At 51.8% G+C, this 23840-nt stretch overlaps 1 protein-coding gene across 1 annotated transcript in view; it reads right to left on the bottom strand.

Moving 5' to 3' along the window:
• LOC144739755 (uncharacterized) overlaps positions 1–23840 on the bottom strand; it is a gene marked incomplete at its 3' end in the record, with an annotated part of 130317 nt that overhangs the window by 41208 nt on the left and 65269 nt on the right. Inside the window, exon 4 of the mRNA XM_078622657.1 lies at positions 17669–17845. Coding sequence (XP_078478783.1) covers positions 17669–17845 — 177 coding nt within the window. The remainder of the gene's footprint in view (positions 1–17668; positions 17846–23840) is intronic.

Below are 23840 nucleotides of genomic sequence, written 5' to 3'. Positions count from 1 at the left end.
CAGAGGTCGCAATCAGCTACCCGATACCCGTAACCTACTCGATACCCGGCCGGGTACAGGTAGGGTACGGGTACGGCCGGGTACGGGTACCCGTTTGCGACCCTGGTACGGCCGGGTACGGGCAAGGAATCAAAACCCGTTTGCGACCTCTGCTACTCAGTAAAACAGCACTTGCCCTAACAGGCTGTGCGGGGTACCTTTGTCTTTGAGGGCATGTACACCGGACCTCTTTTGCGCCGTACGTCGCCAAGCAAACTGAACACGACGAAAAACAAAGTGGCGGCTCTGAAGAAACGAGGTTGTCGGCCGCGATGATGGGGGCGATGTAATGATGGTGCCTCAGCTCCCGTTGGCTTCCCGGACAATGGGAGAGGAAAAGCGTTCCAGACGGACGCAGAAGCGCGTCCGGGAGCGCCGCGCAAACGCGGTGTGAACAGCCCCTCTTCATTTAACCACCACAACCACCACCACTACTACCACCACCACCATCATTACCACCATTACCAGCACCGCCACCACCATCATTACCACCATTACCACCACCACCACCATCATTACCATTACCACCACCATCATTACCACCATTACCACCACCACCACCATCATTACCATTACCACCACCATCATTACCACCATTACCACCACCACCACCATCATTACCACCATTACCACCACCACCATTACCATCACCACCACCACCATTACCACCATTACCACCACTACCACCACCACCACCACCATCACCATTACCACCACCACCATTACCACCACCACCACCATTCCCACCACCACAATTACCACTATTACCATCACCACCACCACTATTACCACCACCACCATTACCACCCCCCCCACCACCCACGGCACCACCACCCACGGTTACCTCGCTGGACACTGCCCCGCAACGCAGCTCCGGGTGGCACCTGCAAAGCGCCAGCAGCGTGTGCCAAGCCAAGCCGCCCCCCGCTCCCTCTCCTCCCCCCCTGCCGGCACCGGGGCGACCACCACCACCACCACCACCACCGCCTCCACCGGGCCGGCCGCGCCGACGCCGTGGGTCACCGCCACCGCCACCGCCGCCGCCGCACGAGGGTTTGCTGTCTCCCCAGTAGAAGATGCCCACGACGCTTTGCCAGAATGTCTCCCCGTCGCGGTGCGACTGCGGCCGCTGGCCGGCTACGTTCGAGTTGTTGGCGAGCACGTAGTTCATCATCGCGGCACCGGCACCGGCACCGCGGAGAGACGGCGAGGTGACGAGAGGCGCGCAGGCGAAGAGCGGGCCAAGAGTGGCGGGTACGGTGGTGGTGGCGGCAGTGGCGGTGGTGGTGGTGGTGGCGGCGGTGGTGACGACAGTCGATACCGAATCCTTGGAGATTGCTTGCTGCTGTCAACAACAACCACTGCTGCTGCTGCTGCTAAAACCACTACAACTACTACTGCTGCTACTGCTGCTGCTGCTAAAACCACTACAACTACTACTGCTGCTGCTGCTGCTGCTGCTAAAACCACTACAACTACTACTGCTGCTACTGCTGCTGCTACTGATAGAACCACTACCACTACTACTGCTGCTACAACCACTACCACTGCTGCTGCTGCTGCTGCTGCTGCTACTGCTGCTGCTACTGCTACAACCACCGCTGCTGCTGCTACTGCCGCTGCTGCTGCTGCTGCTGCTGCTACTGCTGCTACTGCCGCTGCTGCTGCTACTGCTGCTACTACTGCTGCTGCTGCTGCTGCTGCTACTACTGCTACTACTGCTGCTGCTACTGCTGCTGCTGCTAAAACCACTACAACTACTACTGCTGCTACTGCTGCTGCTACTGATAGAACCACTACCACTACTACTGCTGCTACAACCACTACCACTACTGCTGCTGCTACTGCTGCTGCTGCTACTGCTGCTGCTACAACCACCGCTGCTGCTGCTACTGCTGCTGATAAAACCACTACCACAGCTGCTGCTACCCAACCACCGCTATCACTACTGCTACTGCTGCCGCTACAACCACCACTACTGCTGCTACCGCTGCTGCTGCTACAACCACTGCTACTGCTGCTGCTGCTACAACCACTGCTACCGCTGCTGCTGCTACAACCACTGCTACTGCTGCTACAACCACCGCTACTGCTGCTGCTGCTACAACCACCACTACTGCTGCTACCGCTGCTGCTGCTACAACCACCACTACTGCTGCTACCGCTGCTGCTGCTACAACCACTGCTACTGCTGCTGCTGCTACAACCACCACTACTGCTGCTGCTGCTACAACCACCACTACTGCTGCTGCTACAACCACCACTACTGCTGCTACTGCTGCTGCTGCTACAACCACTGCTACTGCTGCTGCTGCTACAACCACCACTACTGCTGCTGCTACAACCACCGCTACTGCTGCTGCTGCTGCTGCCGCTGCTACTGCTGCTGCTACAACAATCACCGCTGCTGCTGCTACTGTCACCGTGGTCTGCGCGTACTGCTGCGGTGTGAGGCTGTGCGAGCGAGCGCCGGTGGGAGCGGTCGATGGGGCGGTCCTCACTCCCCGCTCATTCACCCGTCATCACCACGACCACCACCACAACAACAACAACAACAACAACCACCACAACAACAACCACTACCACAACAACAACCACCACAACAACAACCACCACAACAACAACCACCACAACAACAACAACCACCACAACAACCACCACCACCACCACAACAACAACCACTACCACAACAACAAACACCACCACCACCACAACCACTACCACAACAACAACCACCACAACAACAACCACCACAACAACCACCACCACCACAACAACAACCACCACCACAACAACAACCACCACAACAACCACCACTACCACAACAACAACAACCACCACAACAACAACCACTACCACAACAACAAACACCACCACCACAACCACCACTACCACAACAACAACCAACACAACAACAACAACCACCACAACAACCACCACCACCACCACAACAACAACCACCACCACCACAACAACAACCACCACAACAACCACCACCACCACCACAACAACAACCACCACAACAACAACAACAACAACCACCACAACAACCACCACCACCACCACCACCACAACAACCACCACCACCACAACAACAACCACCACAACAACCACCACCACCACAACAACAACCACTACCACAACAACAACCACCACCACAACCACCACCACCACCACAACCACCACCACCACAACAACAACAACAACCACCACCACAACAACAACCACCACCACAACAACAACAACAACCACCACCACCACGACAACAACAACAACAACCACAACAACAACAACAACAACAACCACCACCACAACAACAACAACCACCACAACAACAACAACCACCACAACAACCACCACCGCAGCTCCGCTAACACCGCCGCTGGCGACGTCGCGAGAGGTGTGGAGGGGGCGCCTCTAAAGTTACGCGGATTGTGGGGGATTGTGGGGGATTGTGGGGGAGCGTGGGGATTGTGGGGGATTGTGGGGGATTGTGGGGGATTGTGGGGGAGCGTGGGGATTGTGGGGGATTGTGGGGATTGTGGGGGATTGTGGGAGATTGTGGGGATTGTGGGGGATTGTGGGGGATTGTGGGGGAGCGTGGGGGATTGTGGGGGATTGTGGGGATTGTGGGGGATTGTGGGGGATTGTGGGGATTGTGGGGGATTGTGGGGGAGTGTGGGGGAGCGTGGGGATTGTGGGGGATTGTGGGAAAGCGTGGGGATTGTGGGGGATTGTGGGGGATTGTGGGGGATCGTGGGGGATCGTGGGGATTGTGGGGGATTGTGGGGGATTGTGGGGATTGTGGGGGATTGTGGGGGAGTGTGGGGGAGTGTGGGGGAGCGGGGGGATTGTGGGGGATTGTGGGGGAGCGTGGGGATTGTGGGGGATTGTGGGGATTGTGGGGGATTGTGGGGGAGCGGGGGGTTCGATGATCGTTTCCTGCCACAAGCGGCGTGGGCGTGATGCGTCTCTCTGCCGCTTAAACGTTTCAGATGAAACGCGACGTGCTCGATTAGTGAGATTGCTGCTGCTGTAAATTTCCGCAACGGAATGAGCCACTCACTCTGTAGGACAGGGGGAGATCGCACAAACTCCACTCACTCACTCTGTAGAACAGGGGGAGATCATACAAACTCCACTCACTCTGTAGAACAGGAGATCATACAAACTCCACTCACTCACTCTGTAGAACAGGGGAGATCATACAAACTCCACTCACTCTGTAGAACAGGGGGAGATCATACAAACTCCACTCACTCTGTAGAACAGGAGATCATACAAACTCCACTCACTCACTCTGTAGAACAGGGGAGATCATACAAACTCCACTCACTCTGTAGAACAGGGGGAGATCATACAAACTCCACTCACTCTGTAGGACAAGGGGATATCGTACAAACTCCACTCACTCTGTAGGACAGGGGGAGATCATACAAACTCCACTCACTCTGTAGGACAAGGGGATATCGTACAAACTCCACTCACTCTGTAGGACAGGGGGAGATCGCACAAACTCCACTCACTCACTCTGTAGAACAGGGGGAGATCATACAAACTCCACTCACTCTGTAGAACAGGAGATCATACAAACTCCACTCACTCACTCTGTAGAACAGGGGAGATCATACAAACTCCACTCACTCTGTAGAACAGGGGGAGATCATACAAACTCCACTCACTCTGTAGAACAGGAGATCATACAAACTCCACTCACTCACTCTGTAGAACAGGGGAGATCATACAAACTCCACTCACTCTGTAGAACAGGGGGAGATCATACAAACTCCACTCACTCTGTAGGACAAGGGGATATCGTACAAACTCCACTCACTCTGTAGGACAGGGGGAGATCATACAAACTCCACTCACTCTGTAGGACAAGGGGATATCGTACAAACTCCACTCACTCTGTAGGACAGGGGGAGATCATACAAACTCCACTCACTCACTGTGTAGAACAGGGAGAGATCATACAAACTCCACTCACTCGCTCTGTAGAACAGGGGGAGATCATACAAACTCCACTCACTCACTCTGTAGAACAGGGGGAGATCATACAAACTCCACTCTGAGGGGTGAGCGTTAACCTGGTGTACAGGAGGTCGTGGGTTCGATCCCGATCCCTGAAAACGCCTGCCGCTGTATATTTGGAGTCTGCGTCTCTCTCTCATCATCATCACGGTGGCTAGGAGATGTTGACTACCTCGCCTGGTCTACAGGAGGTCGTTGGTTCGATCCCGACAGAGATGAGTGAGTGCGAGTGGAGGGGAGTGTGAGCGTGTATTGGAGTGTGAGTGAGTGTGTGTGGGGAGCGGTGGTGTAGTGGTAACCAACGCTGCGCTATGAACACGGCAACCCGAGTTCGATTCCCGTTCACGGTCAACACCGGTGATAGAGATAATCTGAACCGGTCACGGTCCTCCCCTAGGTCGACTCAGCCTTCAGACACCCACCCACTCATTCATTAATTAGATCACTCACTCACCCACCATCCCCACTCACCCACCCACCCACTTACTCACTCACCCATTCATTAATTCATTTGATCACTCACCCACCCACCCACCATCTCACCCACCCACTCACCCACCCACCCACTCATTCATTCGACCACCCACTCACCCACCCACCATCTCACCCACCCACCCACCCACTCACCCACCCACCCACTCACCCACTCACTCACCCACCCACCCACTCACCCACTCAACCACCCACCCACTCACCCACCCACCCATCCACCCACTCACCCACTCATTCATTCGATCACTCACCCACCCACCCACCCATTCACTCGATCACTCACTCACCCACCCACCATACCACCATCTCACTCAGTCACCCACCCACCCACCCACTCACCCACCCACCCACTCACCCACTCACTCACCCACCCACCCACTCACCCACTCAACCACCCACCCACTCACCCACCCACCCATCCACCCACTCACCCACTCATTCATTCGATCACTCACCCACCCACCCACCCATTCACTCGATCACTCACTCACCCACCCACCATACCACCATCTCACTCAGTCACCCGCCCACTCAAGCACTCAGTCTGGAATTACACACTGAGTGAGTGGGGGGGGGGGGGCAAAGCAATCGCCACCCCCCCTACCCCCCCCCCTCTTCCTGACAACAAAAACCACGGCAGGACCCTCCCCCAAGAGCCCCCCCCCCCCCCCGAGACTCGGTGCAGAAGACGCCGCAGCGTCAAAAACACACAAAGCGCCATCGCAACGAATCGACGTGGGGCCAGCGGCGAGGGCGTTCCCCAGGTGGGCCGTGCAGCTGCTACGGCACGCACAGCCCCGGCCACACCCCCCGGTGTGGCCTGCTGTGGCCTGCTGTGGCCTGCTGTGGCCTGCTGTGGCCTGCTGTGGCCTGGAGCAAGGCAGTGAAGGGTGGAAGGGCGGTTGTGGCGGGCAGTGGCGGCTGCAGCCACATTATAACTCTCACACACACTGTCACATCTTCTAACTCTTACACACACACGCTCTCACACACTGTCACATATTCTAACTCTTACACACACCGTCACATGTTCTCTCACACACTCACACACACTCTCACACACACGCACACACTCACACACACTGTCACACACACACACGCGGTCACATTCTAACACTCTCACACACACCGTCACATATTCTAACTCTCACACACACACTCACTCTGTCACACACCGTCACATGTTCTCTCACACACACACTCACTCTGTCACACACCGTCACATGTTCTCACACACACACACTCACTCTGTCACACACCGTCACATGTTCTCACACACACACACTCACTCAGTCACACACCGTCACATGTTCTCACACACACACACACTCACTCTGTCACACACCGTCACATGTTCTCACACACACACACTCACTCTGTCACACACCGTCACACGCACGCACGCACGCGCTCACGCAAGTACGGCATTGCCACCGACACGGAGGCATGTTGAGGGACGTGGTTTGTGTCGAGTTCTCCGCGAGTTGGCCGGACGGGGCGAGCGCACGCCGCTCGGGCAAACGGAGAGGCAGCCTCTCAAATATTGATGAGCGCCGATTCTCATGCACACGCACACACACACACATACACTCATACACACACTCACACACACTCATACACTCATACACACACTCACACACACACACACTCATACACACACACATACACACACATACATACACACAACACTCTCATGCACACGCACACACACACATGCACACATACTCACATACACTCACATACACTCACATACACACACATACACACACACACATACACAGATACATACATACACTACATACACACACACCACTCTCACACACGCACACACAACACTCTCACGCACGCACACACAACACTCTCATGCACACTCATACACACACACATACATACACACAACACTCGCATGCACACACACATACACACATGCATATACTACATACACTACATACACACACACTCATACACACACACACATACACACAACACTCTCATGCACACACATATACACACACACATACATACACTCATACAAACACACACTCATACACACACACACATACACACACATTCACACACACACGCACACACATACATACATACATACACTCATACACACACACATGTACACACACATACAACACACTCACACACACACATACACACCCTCACACACACACACAACACTCAACACTCTCACACACACACACATACACCACATACACACACACACACATACACACACACACAACACTCTCACACGCACACACACGCACGCACACAACACTCTCACACGCACACAACACAACACTTAACACACTTACGCACGCACATGAGGAGGATCCCGAAGAAAAATCCACGCTGACCACAGCAAGAGAGACACGCAAACTCCAAATATACAGCAGCAGGCATCGCCAGGGTCTGGATCTAACCCACGACCTCCTGTATACCAGGCGAGGTAGTTAACATCTCTTAGCCACCGTGATGATGAGAGAGAGACGCAGACTCCACATATACAGCAACAGCAGTAGGCATCGTCAGGGTCGGGATCGAACCCACGACCTCCTGCACACCAGGCGAGGTAGTCAACATCTCCTAGCCACCGTGATGATGATGATGAGAGAGACACAGACTCCAAATATACAACAACAGCAGCAGGCATCGTCATTGTCGGGATGGAACCCACGCCCTCCTGTATACACCAGACGAGGTAGTCAACATCACACCACGGAGAGAGAGACACACACACACAGGCAGAATCCTTAATAGAGGCATCGTCAAGGTCGAAATAGAACCCACAACCTTCTCAATACCAGGCGAGAGAGAGATAACATCTGGCCACTCTGACTCGGGCTGCCAGACATTTGACTGCGTCATCGCATCCACCACACTGTTCAACCAGCACTGCCCTGCAGGTCACAACGAAACCATCACCCACCCACCCCAGTTACTCACTCAATCAATCACTTACTCATTCACACACTCACTCATTCACACACTCACTCCCTGACCCACTCTCTCACGCACTCACTCACCGGCCAACCCACATATTCACCCACCCACCCACTCATCCACCCACTCAGGTACTCATTTCAGGATGACCCAGTCACACACGCGCCCATTCAGCCAACCACTCACTCACCCACCCAGCCAACCACTCACTCACCCACCCAGTCAACCACTCACCCACCCACCTAGTCAACCACCCACCCACCCAGCCAACCACTCACCCACCCAGTCAACCACTCACCCACCCAGCCAACCATTCACCCACCCAGTCAACCACTCACCCACCCAGTCAACCACTCACCCACCCATCAACCACCCACCCACCCAGTCAACCACCCACCCAGTCAACCACCCACCCACCCTGTCAACCACTCACCCACCCAGTCAACCACCCACCCACCCAGTCAACCACCCACCCACCCAGTCAACCACCCACCCACCCAGTCAACCACCCACCCACCCAGTCAACCGTTCACCTACCCAGTCAACCGTTCACCCAACCAGTCAACCACTCACCCACCCAGTCAACCACCCACCCACCCAATCAACCACCCACCCACCCAGTCAACCACCCACCCACCCAGTCAAACACTCACCCACCCAGTCAACCACTCACCCACCCAGTCAACCACTCACCCACCCACCCAGTCAACCACTCACTCACCCACCCACCTAGTCAACAACCCACCCACCCCACCCACCCCACCCACTCCGCCCCCCGCACAGAGCCAGAATGGTGTAGTTACACAGCAAGGAGGAGAAATCCGATGATCTATGAAGCTCTTCACTTCACAGACAGTCCAGTCGGGGACCACGCGGGGGTGGTCCCACAACAGTTCCAACAACATCAACAACATCAACAACATCAACAACATCAACAACTTTTCGATTTAAAGCTTTCGTGACTGCAGGGATTCATCTTCTTGGTTCTTTGGGTAAAGTCACGTAGAAGGGAAGTAATAAAATCATAAAATAAAACATAATAAAATACTTATTTTATTATGTTTTAAAATACTTATTTTATTATGTTTTATATAGAAGGGAAATAATAAAACAATAAAAAGAAAACACAATTAAATACATTTTTTATTATTTTTGTATAGAAGGGAAATAATAAAATAATAAAAATAACACATAAAACAATTATTCTTTTATTATGGTTTATATAGAAGGGAAATAATAAAATAATAAAAATAAAACATTATAAAATAATACAATTCTCACGACGTTTCGGCCACAACGAGTCTAATGACTCTGTCTTCCCGACAGACCTGTTCTTCACCTGAGGACGGCTGCTTGCGTTGTGGCCGAAACGCCGTGAGAATTGTATTTTATTGTTAAATTTTTATTATTTTATTATTTCCCTTCTACGTGACTTTACCGAAAGAACCAATAAGAAACATCAACATCAACAACACCAACAACAACAACCACAACGCACAACAAACGCGATAGCAGTGCTGCGTATAGGAACGGCAAACAAACTCCGTGGAGAAAAATAAACTACCGGGCAAAGTGGCCTAACACGTGGACATCCTAGGGGATCTGTCCATAAATGACGTCACGCACTTAGAGGTGTGGGGGGGGGTGGGGTCAGACATTTGTGACGATGTGTGACGAGGGGGGGGGGAGGGGGTGGGTGGGGTTTGAGAAACATGACGTCACATCAAAATGCGCAACTTTAAGTAAATGTAGAATTGTTTATAACAACACTAATTGTTAGAACGACACTCCTACAACATCAGAGTGCAGCGCCACGTTAAACACGCACTACAATGACAATAGTTTAAAGCGATTTGAAGCGTGTTTTATTTTCAAAATGAAAATATCGTTTTGGAGGGGGGGGGGCAGAGCTTCGTGACGTCATATTTGAAGGGTGGGCAGAGGTCGCAACCGGGTACCCGATACCCGTACCCTACCCGATACCCGGCTACCCGTACCCGGCCGGGCACGGGTAGCCGTTTGCGACCCTGGTGCGGCCGGGTACGGGTAGGCCGTGAGTCACTGGTGAGTCACCGTTTGTCACTCATTTCCCAACGTCTTGTCTCTTCTCACAATTCAAGTTCCTAGAATCAACCCACCCGCGCCTGCAACATGGCTTCATCCCAGAGGTCGCAACCGGGTACCCGATACCCGTACCCTACCCGATACCCGGCTACCCTTACCCGGCCGGGTACGGGTACGGGTAGCCGTTTGCGACCCTGGTGTGGCCGGGTACGGGTAGGCCGTGAGTCACTGGTAAGTAACCGTTTGTCACTCATTTCCCAACGTCTTGTCTCTTCTCACAATTCAAGTTCCTAGAATCAACCCACCCGCGCCTGCAACATGGCTTCATCCCAGAAGTCGCAATCGGGTACGGGTAGCCGGGTATCGGGTAGGGTACCCGTTTGCGACCCTGGTGCGGCCGGGTACGGACGGGTAAGGAATCAAAACCCGTTTGCGACCTCTGAGAGAGGGGGGGGGGGGGGAGGTCAAAAATCGTCCAAAACCGCGTGACGTCATTTATGGACAGTCACCTGAAACGGAGAAGTTTAACACCCGAGGCTTTCGCGACCGATGTCATCCACAATGTACGTTGACTCCGTAATGCCCCCCCCACACACACACACACACCCACATTGTGTAAGAGCGCAGAAGCGTGGTCACCACATCCACGCCTCGACATCAGGAACGAGGCAGGCGGAGGACTTCGACACAAATGTGGCTGTCGGCTGGTGAAGATGGTTGCGATTACTGGTCGTGCTCAGAGTGTTAATGTTTTGGTTGGGTTGTCCAACACACACGTTAGTGCTGTATTAGTATATTACACTATACACTACACTGTACACTACACTATACACTACACTATACACTACACTATACACTACACTGTACACTACACTATACACTACACTGTACACTACTCTATACACTACACTATACACTACACTATACACTACACTATACACTACACTGTACACTACACTGTACACTACACTATACACTACACTATACTACAGAGTACACTATTACACTACAATACACTGCACTATACACTACACTACTATACACTACACTATAGACTACACTATTACACTACACTATACACTATACTGTACACTACACTACTATACACTACACTATACATTACACACTACAGAGTACACTATTACACTACAATACACTGCACTATACACTACACTATACACTACACTATACACTCCACTACTACACACTCCACTACTACACACTCCACTACTACACACTACACTACTACACACTACACTATACACTACACTACTACACACTACACTACTATACACTACACTACTACACACTACACTACTATACACTACACTACTATACACTACACTACTATACACTACACACTACTATACACTACACTATACACTACACTACTATACACTACACTACTATACACTACACTACTATACACTACACACTACACACTACACTACTACACACTACACTACTATACACTACACACTACTATACACTACACTATACACTACACTACTACACACTCCACTACTATACACTACACTACTATACACTACACACTACACACTACACTACTACACACTACACTACTACACACTACACTACTACACACTACACTACTATACACTACACTACTATACACTACACTACTACACACTACACTACTACACACTACACACTACACTACTACACACTACACTACTACACACTACACTACTATACACTACACTACTACACACTACACTACTATACACTACACTACTATACACTACACACTACACACTACACTACTACACACTACACTACTACACACTACACTACTATACACTACACTACTACACACTACACTACTATACACTACACTACTACACACTACACTACTACACACTCCACTACTATACACTCCACTACTATACACTACACTATACACTACACTACTACACACTACACTACTATACACTACACTATACACTACACTACTACACACTACACTACTACACACTCCACTACTACACACTCCACTACTATACACTACACTATACACTACACTACTACACACTACACTACTATACACTACACTACTATACACTACACTACTACACACTACACTACTATACACTACACTACTATACACTACACTACTATACACTACACTATACACTACACTACTACACACTACACTACTATACACTACACTATACACTACACTACTATACACTACACTACTATACACTACACTACTACACACTACACTACTATACACTACACTATACACTACACTACTACACACTACACTACTATACACTACACTACTATACACTACACTACTACACACTACACTACTATACACTACACTACTATACACTACACTACTATACACTACACTATACACTACACTACTATACACTACACTACTATACACTACACTATACACTACACTACTACACACTACACTACTATACACTACAACACACTACACTACTATACACTCCACTACTATACACTACACTACTACACACTACACTACTATACACTACACTATACACTACACTACTACACTACACTACTACACACTACACTACTACACACTACACTACTATACACTACACTACTATACACTACACTATACACTACACTACTACACACTACACTACTATACACTACAACACACTACACTACTATACACTCCACTACTATACACTACACTATACACTACACTACTACACACTACACTACTATACACTACACTACTAGACACTACACTATTTTACATTATACACTACACTATACACTACACTACACACTAGTGCTGTACTAGTAACGAATTGGCCACGTTCTGTCCACGTGACAACCCTCACTAGTTGGCTGTGTCGGGTGGTGGCGGGTTTTAACGACACATTTATATAGTTATATACGCGATCTAACCCCCTCCAAAAAAAACCTCTATCATAAACACAAAAGTTACTTATACTGCATGTCCAGTAGGGGGGGCACGTGTGTAAAGTGTAAGGGAATGATCTTAATTTTGGAGCTTTCGTGACTGCAGGATGTATTCTTTGGTTCTTTCGGTAAAGTGACGTATGAAGATAAAATCATGAATTAAATAATAGCATACTACGACGTTTCGATTTGCAACACAAGCAATCATCATCGTCATCGTCATCAGGTATAAATGAAATAGCAACAAAAAATCTAACCGGAAAACTATAGACAGACATATGAGCAGACAGATATCACCAAATCGCCTTCGACGGATATGTGGACGGATGTGTTCACAATCAACGTTTTTGGGTGTTAGATCGCCGCGTTATTTATAAATGTGTCGTAACCCTCCACCACCCGACACGGCCAATCAGTAAAAAAAGTGTCACGTTGACAAAAGACAAAAAAGTGTCACTGCTTTAGCCCCAGTCCGGTGTGTTGAAGCGTGAAACCACAACATTTACAATTTGAGTAGCACGACGTTTCGCTGGTAAGTGCATCCAGCATCATCGGGCAATTCGCCAGAATGGTGAGGGGCTCTGCTGTGTCTCCCGTTCTTATATAGACGTCATCATTAACTCATTAAACTCAAAAACGTCGTGCTACTCAAATTGTAAATGTTGTGGCTTCAACGCACCGGACTGGGGCTAAAGCAGTGAACTATTTTGTCTTTTGTCAACGTGACACATTTTTACTGATTGGCCGTGTCGGGTGGTGGAGGGTTACGACACATTTATAAATAACGCGGCGATCTAAACCCAAAAACGTTGATTATGAATAACATTGGTCGCGAAAGCCTACGTGTTAAACGGACGGATGTGTGTAAAGCAGTGAATGACGACTCAACAAAGTGGCATTGAACACGAAGAAATCGGCACCTCCTGCGGTTAAGCGATTCAATTTAAACGACGACATTGGAGGTGATCACCTTGAGAGCGAGAAAGTGGAGTTTGTGTGATCACCCCCTGTCCTACAGAGTGAGTGAGTGGAGTTTGTGTGATCTCCCCCTGTTCTACAGAGTGAGCAGTGTTTGTGTGATCTCCCCCTGTTCTACAGAGTGCGTGAGTGGAGTTTGAATGATCTCCCCCTGTTCTACAGAGTGAGTGGAGTTTGTGTGATCTCCCCCTGTTCTACAGAGTGAGTGGAGTTTGTGTGATCTCCCCCTGTTCTACAGAGTGAGCAGTGTTTGTGTGATCTCCCCCTGTTTTACAGAGTGAGCAGTGTTTGTATGATCTCCCCCTGTTCTACAGAGTGAGTGGAGTTTGTATGATCTCCCCCTGTTCTACAGAGTGAGTGAGTGGAGTTTGTATGATCTCCCCCTGTTCTACAGAGTGAGTGAGTGGAGTTTGTATGATCTCCCCCTGTTCTACAGAGTGAGTGAGTGGAGTTTGTATGATCTCCCCCTGTTCTACAGAGTGGAGTTTGTATGATCTCCCCCTGTTCTACAGAGTGAGTGAGTGGAGTTTGTGTGATCTCCCCCTGTTCTACAGAGTGAGTGAGTGGAGTTTGTATGATCTCCCCCTGTTCTACAGAGTGAGTGAGCGGTGTTTGTGTGATCTCCCCCTGTTCTACAGAGTGCGTGAGTGGAGTTTGAATGATCTCCCCCTGTTCTACAGAGTGAGTGGAGTTTGTGTGATCTCCCCCTGTTCTACAGAGTGAGTGGAGTTTGTGTGATCTCCCCCTGTTCTACAGAGTGAGCAGTGTTTGTGTGATCTCCCCCTGTTTTACAGAGTGAGCAGTGTTTGTATGATCTCCCCCTGTTCTACAGAGTAAGTGAGTGGAGTTTGTATGATCTCCCCCTGTTCTACAGAGTGCGTGAGTGGAGTTTGAATGATCTCCCCCTGTTCTACAGAGTGAGTGGAGTTTGTGTGATCTCCCCCTGTTCTACAGAGTGAGTGAGTGGAGTTTGTATGATCTCCCCCTGTTCTAGAGTGAGTGAGTGGAGTTTGTGTGATCTCCCCCTGTTCACAGAGAGAGTGGAGTTTGTGTGATCTCCCCCTGTTCTACAGAGTGCGTGAGTGGAGTTTGAATGATCTCCCCCTGTTCTACAGAGTGAGTGGAGTTTGTGTGATCTCCCCCTGTTCTACAGAGTGAGTGGAGTTTGTGTGATCTCCCCCTGTTCTACAGAGTGAGCAGTGTTTGTGTGATCTCCCCCTGTTTTACAGAGTGAGCAGTGTTTGTATGATCTCCCCCTGTTCTACAGAGTGAGTGAGTGGAGTTTGTATGATCTCCCCCTGTTCTACAGAGTGAGTGAGCGGTGTTTGTGTGATCTCCCCCTGTTCTACAGAGTGAGTGAGTGGAGTTTGTGTGATCTCCCCCTGTTCTACAGAGTGAGTGAGTGGAGTTTGTATGATCTCCCCCTGTTCTACAGAGTGAGTGAGCGGTGTTTGTGTGATCTCCCCCTGTTCTACAGAGTGCGTGAGTGGAGTTTGAATGATCTCCCCCTGTTCTACAGAGTGAGTGGAGTTTGTGTGATCTCCCCCTGTTCTACAGAGTGAGTGGAGTTTGTGTGATCTCCCCCTGTTCTACAGAGTGAGCAGTGTTTGTGTGATCTCCCCCTGTTTTACAGAGTGAGCAGTGTTTGTATGATCTCCCCCTGTTCTACAGAGTAAGTGAGTGGAGTTTGTATGATCTCCCCCTGTTCTACAGAGTGCGTGAGTGGAGTTTGAATGATCTCCCCCTGTTCTACAGAGTGAGTGGAGTTTGTGTGATCTCCCCCTGTTCTACAGAGTGAGTGAGTGGAGTTTGTATGATCTCCCCCTGTTCTACAGAGTGGGTGAGTCGAGTTTGTATGATCTCTCCCTGTTCTACAGAGTGAGTGAGTGGAGTTTGTGTGATCTCCCCCTGTTCCACAGAGTGAGTGAGTGGAGTTTGTATGATCTCCCCCTGTTCTACAGAGTGAGTGAGTGGAGTTTGTATGATCTCCCCCTGTTCTACAGAGTGAGTGAGTGGAGTTTGTATGATCTCCCCCTGTTCTACACAGCTAGTGAGTGGAGTTTGTATGATCTCCCCCTGTTCTACAGAGTGAGTGAGTGGAGTTTGTATGATCTCCCCCTGTTCTACAGAGTGAGTGAGTCGAGTTTGTATGATCTCTCCCTGTTATAGAGAGTGAGTGAGTGGAGTTTGTATGATCTCCCCCTGTTCTACAGAGTGAGCGAGTGGAGTTTGTATGATCTCCCCCAGTTCTACAGAGTGAGTGAGTGGAGTTTGTATGATCTCCCCCTGTTCTACAGAGTGAGTGGAGTTTGTATGATCTCCCCCTGTCCTACAGAGTGAGTGAGTGGAGTTTGTATGATCTCCCCCTGTTCTACAGAGTGAGTGAGTGGAGTTTGTATGATCTCCCCCTGTTCTACAGAGTGAGTGAGTGGAGTTTGTGTGATCTCCCCCTGTTCTACAGAGTGAGCGAGTGGAGTTTGTATGATCTCCCCCTGTTCTACAGAGTGAGTGAGTGGAGTTTGTATGATCTCCCCCTGTTCTACAGAGTGAGTGAGTGGAGTTTGTATGATCTCCCCCTGTTCTAGAGTGAGTGAGTGGAGTTTGTATGATCTCCCCCTGTTCTACACAGTGAGTGAGTGGAGTTTGTGTGATCTCCCCCTGTTCTACAGAGTGAGTGAGTGGAGTTTGTGTGATCTCCCCCTGTCCTACAGAGTGAGTGAGTGGAGTTTGTGTGATCTCCCCCTGTTCTACAGAGTGAGTGAGTGGAGTTTGTTTGATCTCCCCCTGTTCTACAGAGTGAGCGAGTGGAGTTTGTATGATCTCCCCCTGTTCTACAGAGTGAGTGAGTGGAGTTTGTATGATCTCCCCCTGTTCTACTGAGTGAGTGAGTGGAGTTTGTATGATCTCCCCCTGTTCTACAGAGTGAGCGAGTGGAGTTTGTATGATCTCCCCCTGTTCTACAGAGCGAGTGAGTGGAGTTTGTATGATCTCCCCCTGTTCTAGAGTGAGTGGAGTTTGTATGATCTCCCCCTGTTCTACAGAGTGAGTGAGTGGAGTTTGTGTGATCTCCCCCTGTTCTACAGAGTGAGTGAGTGCGTGCGTGCGTGCGCGCAATCAAACACCCCGCGCGACTCCTTCAAAACTCGGCGTTTCAATTGCAAACCGAAGCGCTCACCTTGAGCGGGGAGATGTGCGAGTGTGCGACAAGCCCGTGGACGCTCTCCAGCTGGGAAAGGTTCTTCTCCGACACGTGCACCAGCTCAGGACCCACGCCGCGCGGAGCCTCCAGGAAACGGTGAGCCGGGCTGTGGTCCGGGGGCGGGGAGCCGTCCTCATCCTGGTAGCGGTACTTCTGCGGTGAACGCAACGAAACGTGGGGGAGGGGGGGGGGGATTAGAGGTGGCTGGTGGTGATGGTGGTGACGGTGTTGGTGACGGTGGTGATGACGGTGGTGATGGCGGTGGTGGTGACGACGGTGGTGGTGGTGATGACGACGGTGGTGGTGACGGTGATGGTGATGACGGTGGTGGCAGTGGTGGTGATGGTGGTGACGGTGGTGATGACAGTGCTGGTGGTGGTGATGACAGTGGTGGTAATGGTGATGACAGTGGTGGTGGTGACAGTGTTGGTGACGGTGGTGATGACGGTGACGGTGGTGATGACAGTGGTGGTGGTGAGGGTGTTGGTGACGGTGGTGATGACGGTGATGGTGGTGATGACAGTGGTGGTGTTGACGGTGGTGGTGGTGATGACGGTGATAATAACGACGGTGATGGTGGTGATGGTGGTGATAACAGTGGTCATGGTGACGGTGGAGGAGGCTTGTGAAGAACGCCGCTGGGCAGTCGGTGTAGGCCAATCAGCTTCACAGACAACGCGGATATTATAATTGTTTTTTTACCCTTCTATCTGGCAACAAAACTGACACCTTTTTTACAAGGAGTCATGTTTGCATAGACCACAATACCTGCAGTCATAATGCAAACAAAAAACACAACTCTGATAATGTATGCACTGTCCTTGAAGTTGATTGGTCCACACCCGAGACAGCTTTCCTTAGAGCCTAGTCTCACATGGTGTTGGACCAGATGACGCCAAAAGGCGCACAACTCAAAGACAACGCACCATCAGAGTATGAGAGCTCGGGGTTAAGCATTTACACCATTGGAACCTCATTTGCCAGTAAAAATATGATAATTGTTTTTTTACCCTTCAATCTGGCAACAAAACTGACACATAAGTATAACCCGTAAAAACAAAGTTTTTCACTATAAATCCTTTATATGCGTGGCGGCTAGAGTCCTCTCGTCCTCTGGCTTGAGATGGCTGCCACCTATGGGTCAGATGATTGCCTGCCACCATTAAGCAATTGGTAATTACATATAATATTTTTGTCTTAAAAAGTGTAACATTTTGGAAAAAAATTTTCACGAAAATACATTGTCACGCACAACGAGTCTGTGTGGAAAATGTCAGCTCGATTGGATCACGGCAAGTGGGTTAAAAAACGACCGAAAGATTTGCACGGTCCTAAGCAAGCAAGCGAACTTAATATAAAGGATTTAAAAACTGACACCTTGTAAAAAAAGGTGTCAGTTTTGTTGCCAGATAAAAGGGTAAAAAAACTATTATCATATTTTATTCTTAGGTTTTTTCGGTAAAGTCACGTAGGTAAAACATCAAAATTAATGAAAATAAAATAAAATAAAACAAAAATCACGACGTTTCGGAGGCAACACAAGTCTCCGTCATCAGGTGGGACCGTCACAGCCGAATTAGCTGCATCAAGTGTGACAGTCCCACCTGATGACGGAGACTTGTGTTGCCTCCGAAACGTCGTGATTTTTGTTTTATTTTATTTTCATTAATTTTGATGTTTTAACTACGTGACTTTACCGAAAAAACCTAATATGATTCCTTGCAGTCACGAAAGCTTCAAATCTAGTATTATCATATTTTTTACCGGCAAAGAAGGTTCCGATGGTGGAACGCAAATATTGTCGGAGGGCGTTTGTTAACGTTCGCTCAATGCAGCAGTTGATTCCTTGCGAAAGGAAAACATCTATTTTCGGTGTTAGATCAGACAAACTCCACTCTCTCACTCTGTAGAACAGGGGGAGACCATGGGCGTGCCCCGCGGCTAGACCACACAGCGGCAACCATCACCACCCCTGCTACTGACAGGCTGATGCACAGAGACAGCTGCCACTGGGGGTGCCCCTAGGCTCTGAGCCTCGGTGTCTGTGTGAGTCTGGGTCTCTATGTGAGTCTGTGTGTGTCTGTGTATTTGTGCATCTGTGTGTGTGTGTGCGTCTCTGTGTGTGTGTGTGCGTGTCTGTGTATGTGTGCGTCTCTGTGTATGTGTGTGCGTCTCTGTGTGTGTGTCTCGATGTGTGTGTGTGTCTCTGTGTATGTGTGCGTCTCTGTGTCTGTGTGTGTCTCTGTGTGTGTGTGCGTCTCTGTGTGTGTGTGTCTCTGTGTATGCCTCTCTGTGTATGTGTGTGTCTCTGTGTATGTGTGCATGTCTCTGTGTATGTGCGTGTCTCTGTGTATGTGTCTCTGTGTATGTGTGTGTGTCTATGTGTGTCTCTGTGTATGTGTGCATGTCTATGTATGTGTGTCTGTCTCATTTAGGCTGGCCTGCCTACGATCCATCCTGGGTTTAACCAGGCTGGATTGTGTGAGGAGCTCACAAGTCCTTGAAAGATCTGGGCAAAGTCCCATCAGTGAGCTCCTCCGGCAGGCAAGGCTGCGTTGGCTGGGTCATGTAGCCCGCATGCCCAGCCACCGCATGCCTAAACAGCTTTTGTTCGGCCGGATCGAGGGGGCTAAACGGGCGCGGCACGGGCTAGAGAAGAGATGGAGTGATGTGGCACAGGAGGACGTGGAGCTGAGTGGACTTGCCGATGACTGGTACCAGCGGTGTCAAGATCGGCCTCAGTGGAGGAGGCTCGTGAAGGACGCTACTGGGCAGTTGGAGGCAGTCGCCCTCCAACAACAACGGAGGGCGGAGGAGCGACGCTCACAACAACGAGCGGAGCGCCGGGTGGCTAAAGCACAGCAAGTTGGCACAGTAGGGGGCACAGGTGGTGCATCAGCCAGTCATCTCGGTCATCTCGGTCAGTCGACCCGTGGCACCTGGGTCTGCCCCGTGACCTCCTGCCAGCGGGCGTTCGACACTTCACGTGGCCTCAGGGTGCACATGGCCTGGCACAAGCGTCGTGGTGACGTCACCACCACTTAGTGGCGAATGGCGGTTGTTGTTGTTGTTGTTGTTGTGTATGTGTGTGTGTGTCTGTGTATGTGTGTGTCTCTGTGTATGCATCTCTGTGTATGTGTGCGTGTCTGTGTATGTGTCTGTCTCTGTGTATGTGTGTGTGTCTGTGTGTGTGTCTGTGTATGTGTGTATGTATGTGTGTCACTGTGTCTGTGTGTATGTGTGTGTGTCTCTGTGTGTGTGTCTCTGTGTATGTGTGTGTCTTTGTATCTGTGTGTGTGTCTCTGTGTCTGTGTGTGTGTCTGTGTGAGTCTCTGTGTATGTGTGACTCTCTGTGTCTGTGTGTGTGTCTCTGTGTGAGTATGTGGGGGAAGGACAACGAACTAAACACAACAAGCTGCTCTAAATGAAACGATGGTTTACAAAGTGTATGGCTCCAGTGGCTTCCGACTGCACAACTGACGGCTGACGGTTGTGGACAAAGCAGCAATTGCAAGAGGCTTCAGTTGCGAGTGATCTCGTTGTGACAAACTGAGCTGTCTGTTTAGCAGGCAATCCCTTCCCACCCACACCACCCCTACACACCTCCACCCACACCACCCATACCCCACACCCACCCACCCACACCACCCCTACCCTCCACCCACACCACCCACACCTCCACCCACCCACACACACCACCCCTACCCTCCACCCACACCACCCACACCTCCACCCACACCACCCACACCTCCACCCACATCACCCACACCTCCACCCACCCACACACACCACCTCTACCCTCCACCCACACCACCCCTACCCTCCACCCAAACCACCCACACCTCCACCCACACCTCCACCAACCCACACCACCCCTACCCTCCACCAACACCACCCACCCACACCTCCACCCATCACCCACCCACCCCACAAACACCACCCACACCTCCACCCATCACCCACACCTCCACCCACCCACCTACCCACACCTCCACCCATCACCCACCCACACCTCCACCCATCACCCACCCACACCTCCACCCATCACCCACACCTCCACCCACCCACCCACACCTCCACCCACCCACCCACCCACACCACCCACACCTCCACCCACCCACACCACCCACCCCCCCCACCCACCCACACCACCCACACTTCCACCCACCCACACCTCCACCCACCCACCCACCCACCCACCCACACCTCCACCCATCACCCACCCACACCTCCACCCATCACCCACCCACACCTCCACCCATCACCCACCCACACCTCCACCCATCACCCACCCACACCTCCACCCACCCACCCACACCACCCACACCTCCACCCACCCACCCACACATCCACCCACCCACACCACCCACCCCCCCACCCACCCACCCCACCCCTCCACCCACCCACCCCCCCACCCACCCACACCACCCACACCTCCACCCACCCCCCCACCCACCCACACCACCCACACCTCCACCCACCCCCCCACCCACCCACACCACCCACACCTCCACCCACCCACACCACCCACACCTCCACCCACCCACATCACCCACCCCCCCACCCACCCACCCCACCCCTCCACCCACCCCCCACCCACCCACACCTCCACCCACCCACACCTCCACCCACCCACACCTCCACCCACCCACCCACCCACACCTCCACCCACCCACCCACACCTCCACCCACCCACACCACCCCACCCCTCCACCCACCCCCCCACCCACCCACACCACCCACACCTCCACCCACCCACCCACACCACCCACACCTCCACCCACCCACCCACACCTCCACCCACCCACCCACACCTCCACCCACCCACCCACACCTCCACCCACCCACTCACACCTCCACCCACCCACCCACCCCTCCACACACCCACCCACACACCCACACCTCCACCCACCCACCCACACCTCCACCCACCCACCCACACCACCCACCCCCCCCTCCACCCACCCCACCCCACCCCTCCACCCACCCCCCCACCCACCCACACCACCCACACTTCCACCCACCCACCCACACCTCCACCCACCCACCCACACCTCCACCCACCCACCCACACCTCCACCCACCCACCCACACCTCCACCCACCCACCCACCCACACCACCCACACCTCCACCCACCCACCCCACCCCACCCCTCCACCCCCACCCCCCCACCCCCCCCCCCCACTGTACTCACGTGGTCTCGCCTGCCCAGGCGGCACAGGCTCGCGGCCACAGACGCCGGGATGGTCATTTCTGGTGGTGGTGGTGGTGGTAGGGTGGTGGTGGTGGTAGTGGTGGTGATGATGGGGTGGTGGTGGTGGTGGTGATGATCGGGTGGTGGTAGTGGTGGTGGGGTGGTGGTGGGGGGGGGGGTGGTGGTGGTGTGGGTGGTGGTGGTGGTGGTAGTGGTGGTGATGATGGGGTGGTGGTGGTGGTGATGATGGGGTGGTGGTAGTGGTGGTGGGGTGGTGGTGGTGGGGGGGTGGTGGTGGTGTGGGTGGTGGGGTGGTGGTGGTGGTGGTGGGGTGGTGGTAGTGGTGATGGGGTGGTGGTGGTAGTAGTGGCGATGGGGTGGTGGTAGTAGTGGTGGTGGTGGTGGTAGTGGTGGTGATGGGGTGGTGGTGGTAGAGTGGTAGTGGTGATGGGGTTGTGGTAGTAGTGGTGGTGGTGGTAGTGGTGATGATGGGGTGGTGGTAGTAGTGGTGGTGGTGGTGGTAGTGGTGATGGGGTGGTGGTAGTAGTGGTGGTGGTAGTGGTGGTGGTAGTGGTGATGGGGTGGTGGTAGTGGTGGTGGTAGTGGTGGTGGTAGTGGTGGTGGTAGTGGTGATGATGGGGTGGTGGTGGTAGTGGTGGTGGTAGTGGTGGTAGTGGGGTGGTGGTGATGGTAGTGGTGGTGGTAGTGATGATGGGGTGGTAGTAGTAGTGGTGATGGTAGTGGTGATGGTAGTGGTGGTGATGGTAGTGGTGGTGATGGGATGGTGGTGGTAGTGGTAGTCCTTGGCAAACAAATCGGCACGTGCCCCAAACCGCAATCAAATCAAAAAACACCGCAACGCTCACGACAACGGGACTGCCTCCCACTAAAACGACGACATCCACGCCACGCTACGCAGCGAGTTCGAACCACCGAATATAAAAACACGCGAA

This window comes from Lampetra planeri, unplaced genomic scaffold (genome assembly GCF_965212315.1).
Source record: "Lampetra planeri unplaced genomic scaffold, kcLamPlan1.2.h2 scaffold_169, whole genome shotgun sequence".
Classification (NCBI taxonomy): Eukaryota; Metazoa; Chordata; class Hyperoartia; order Petromyzontiformes; family Petromyzontidae; genus Lampetra; species Lampetra planeri.
The sequence above is the reverse complement of the archived record's forward strand: the minus strand, read 5'-3'. Positions and strand labels throughout refer to the sequence as shown.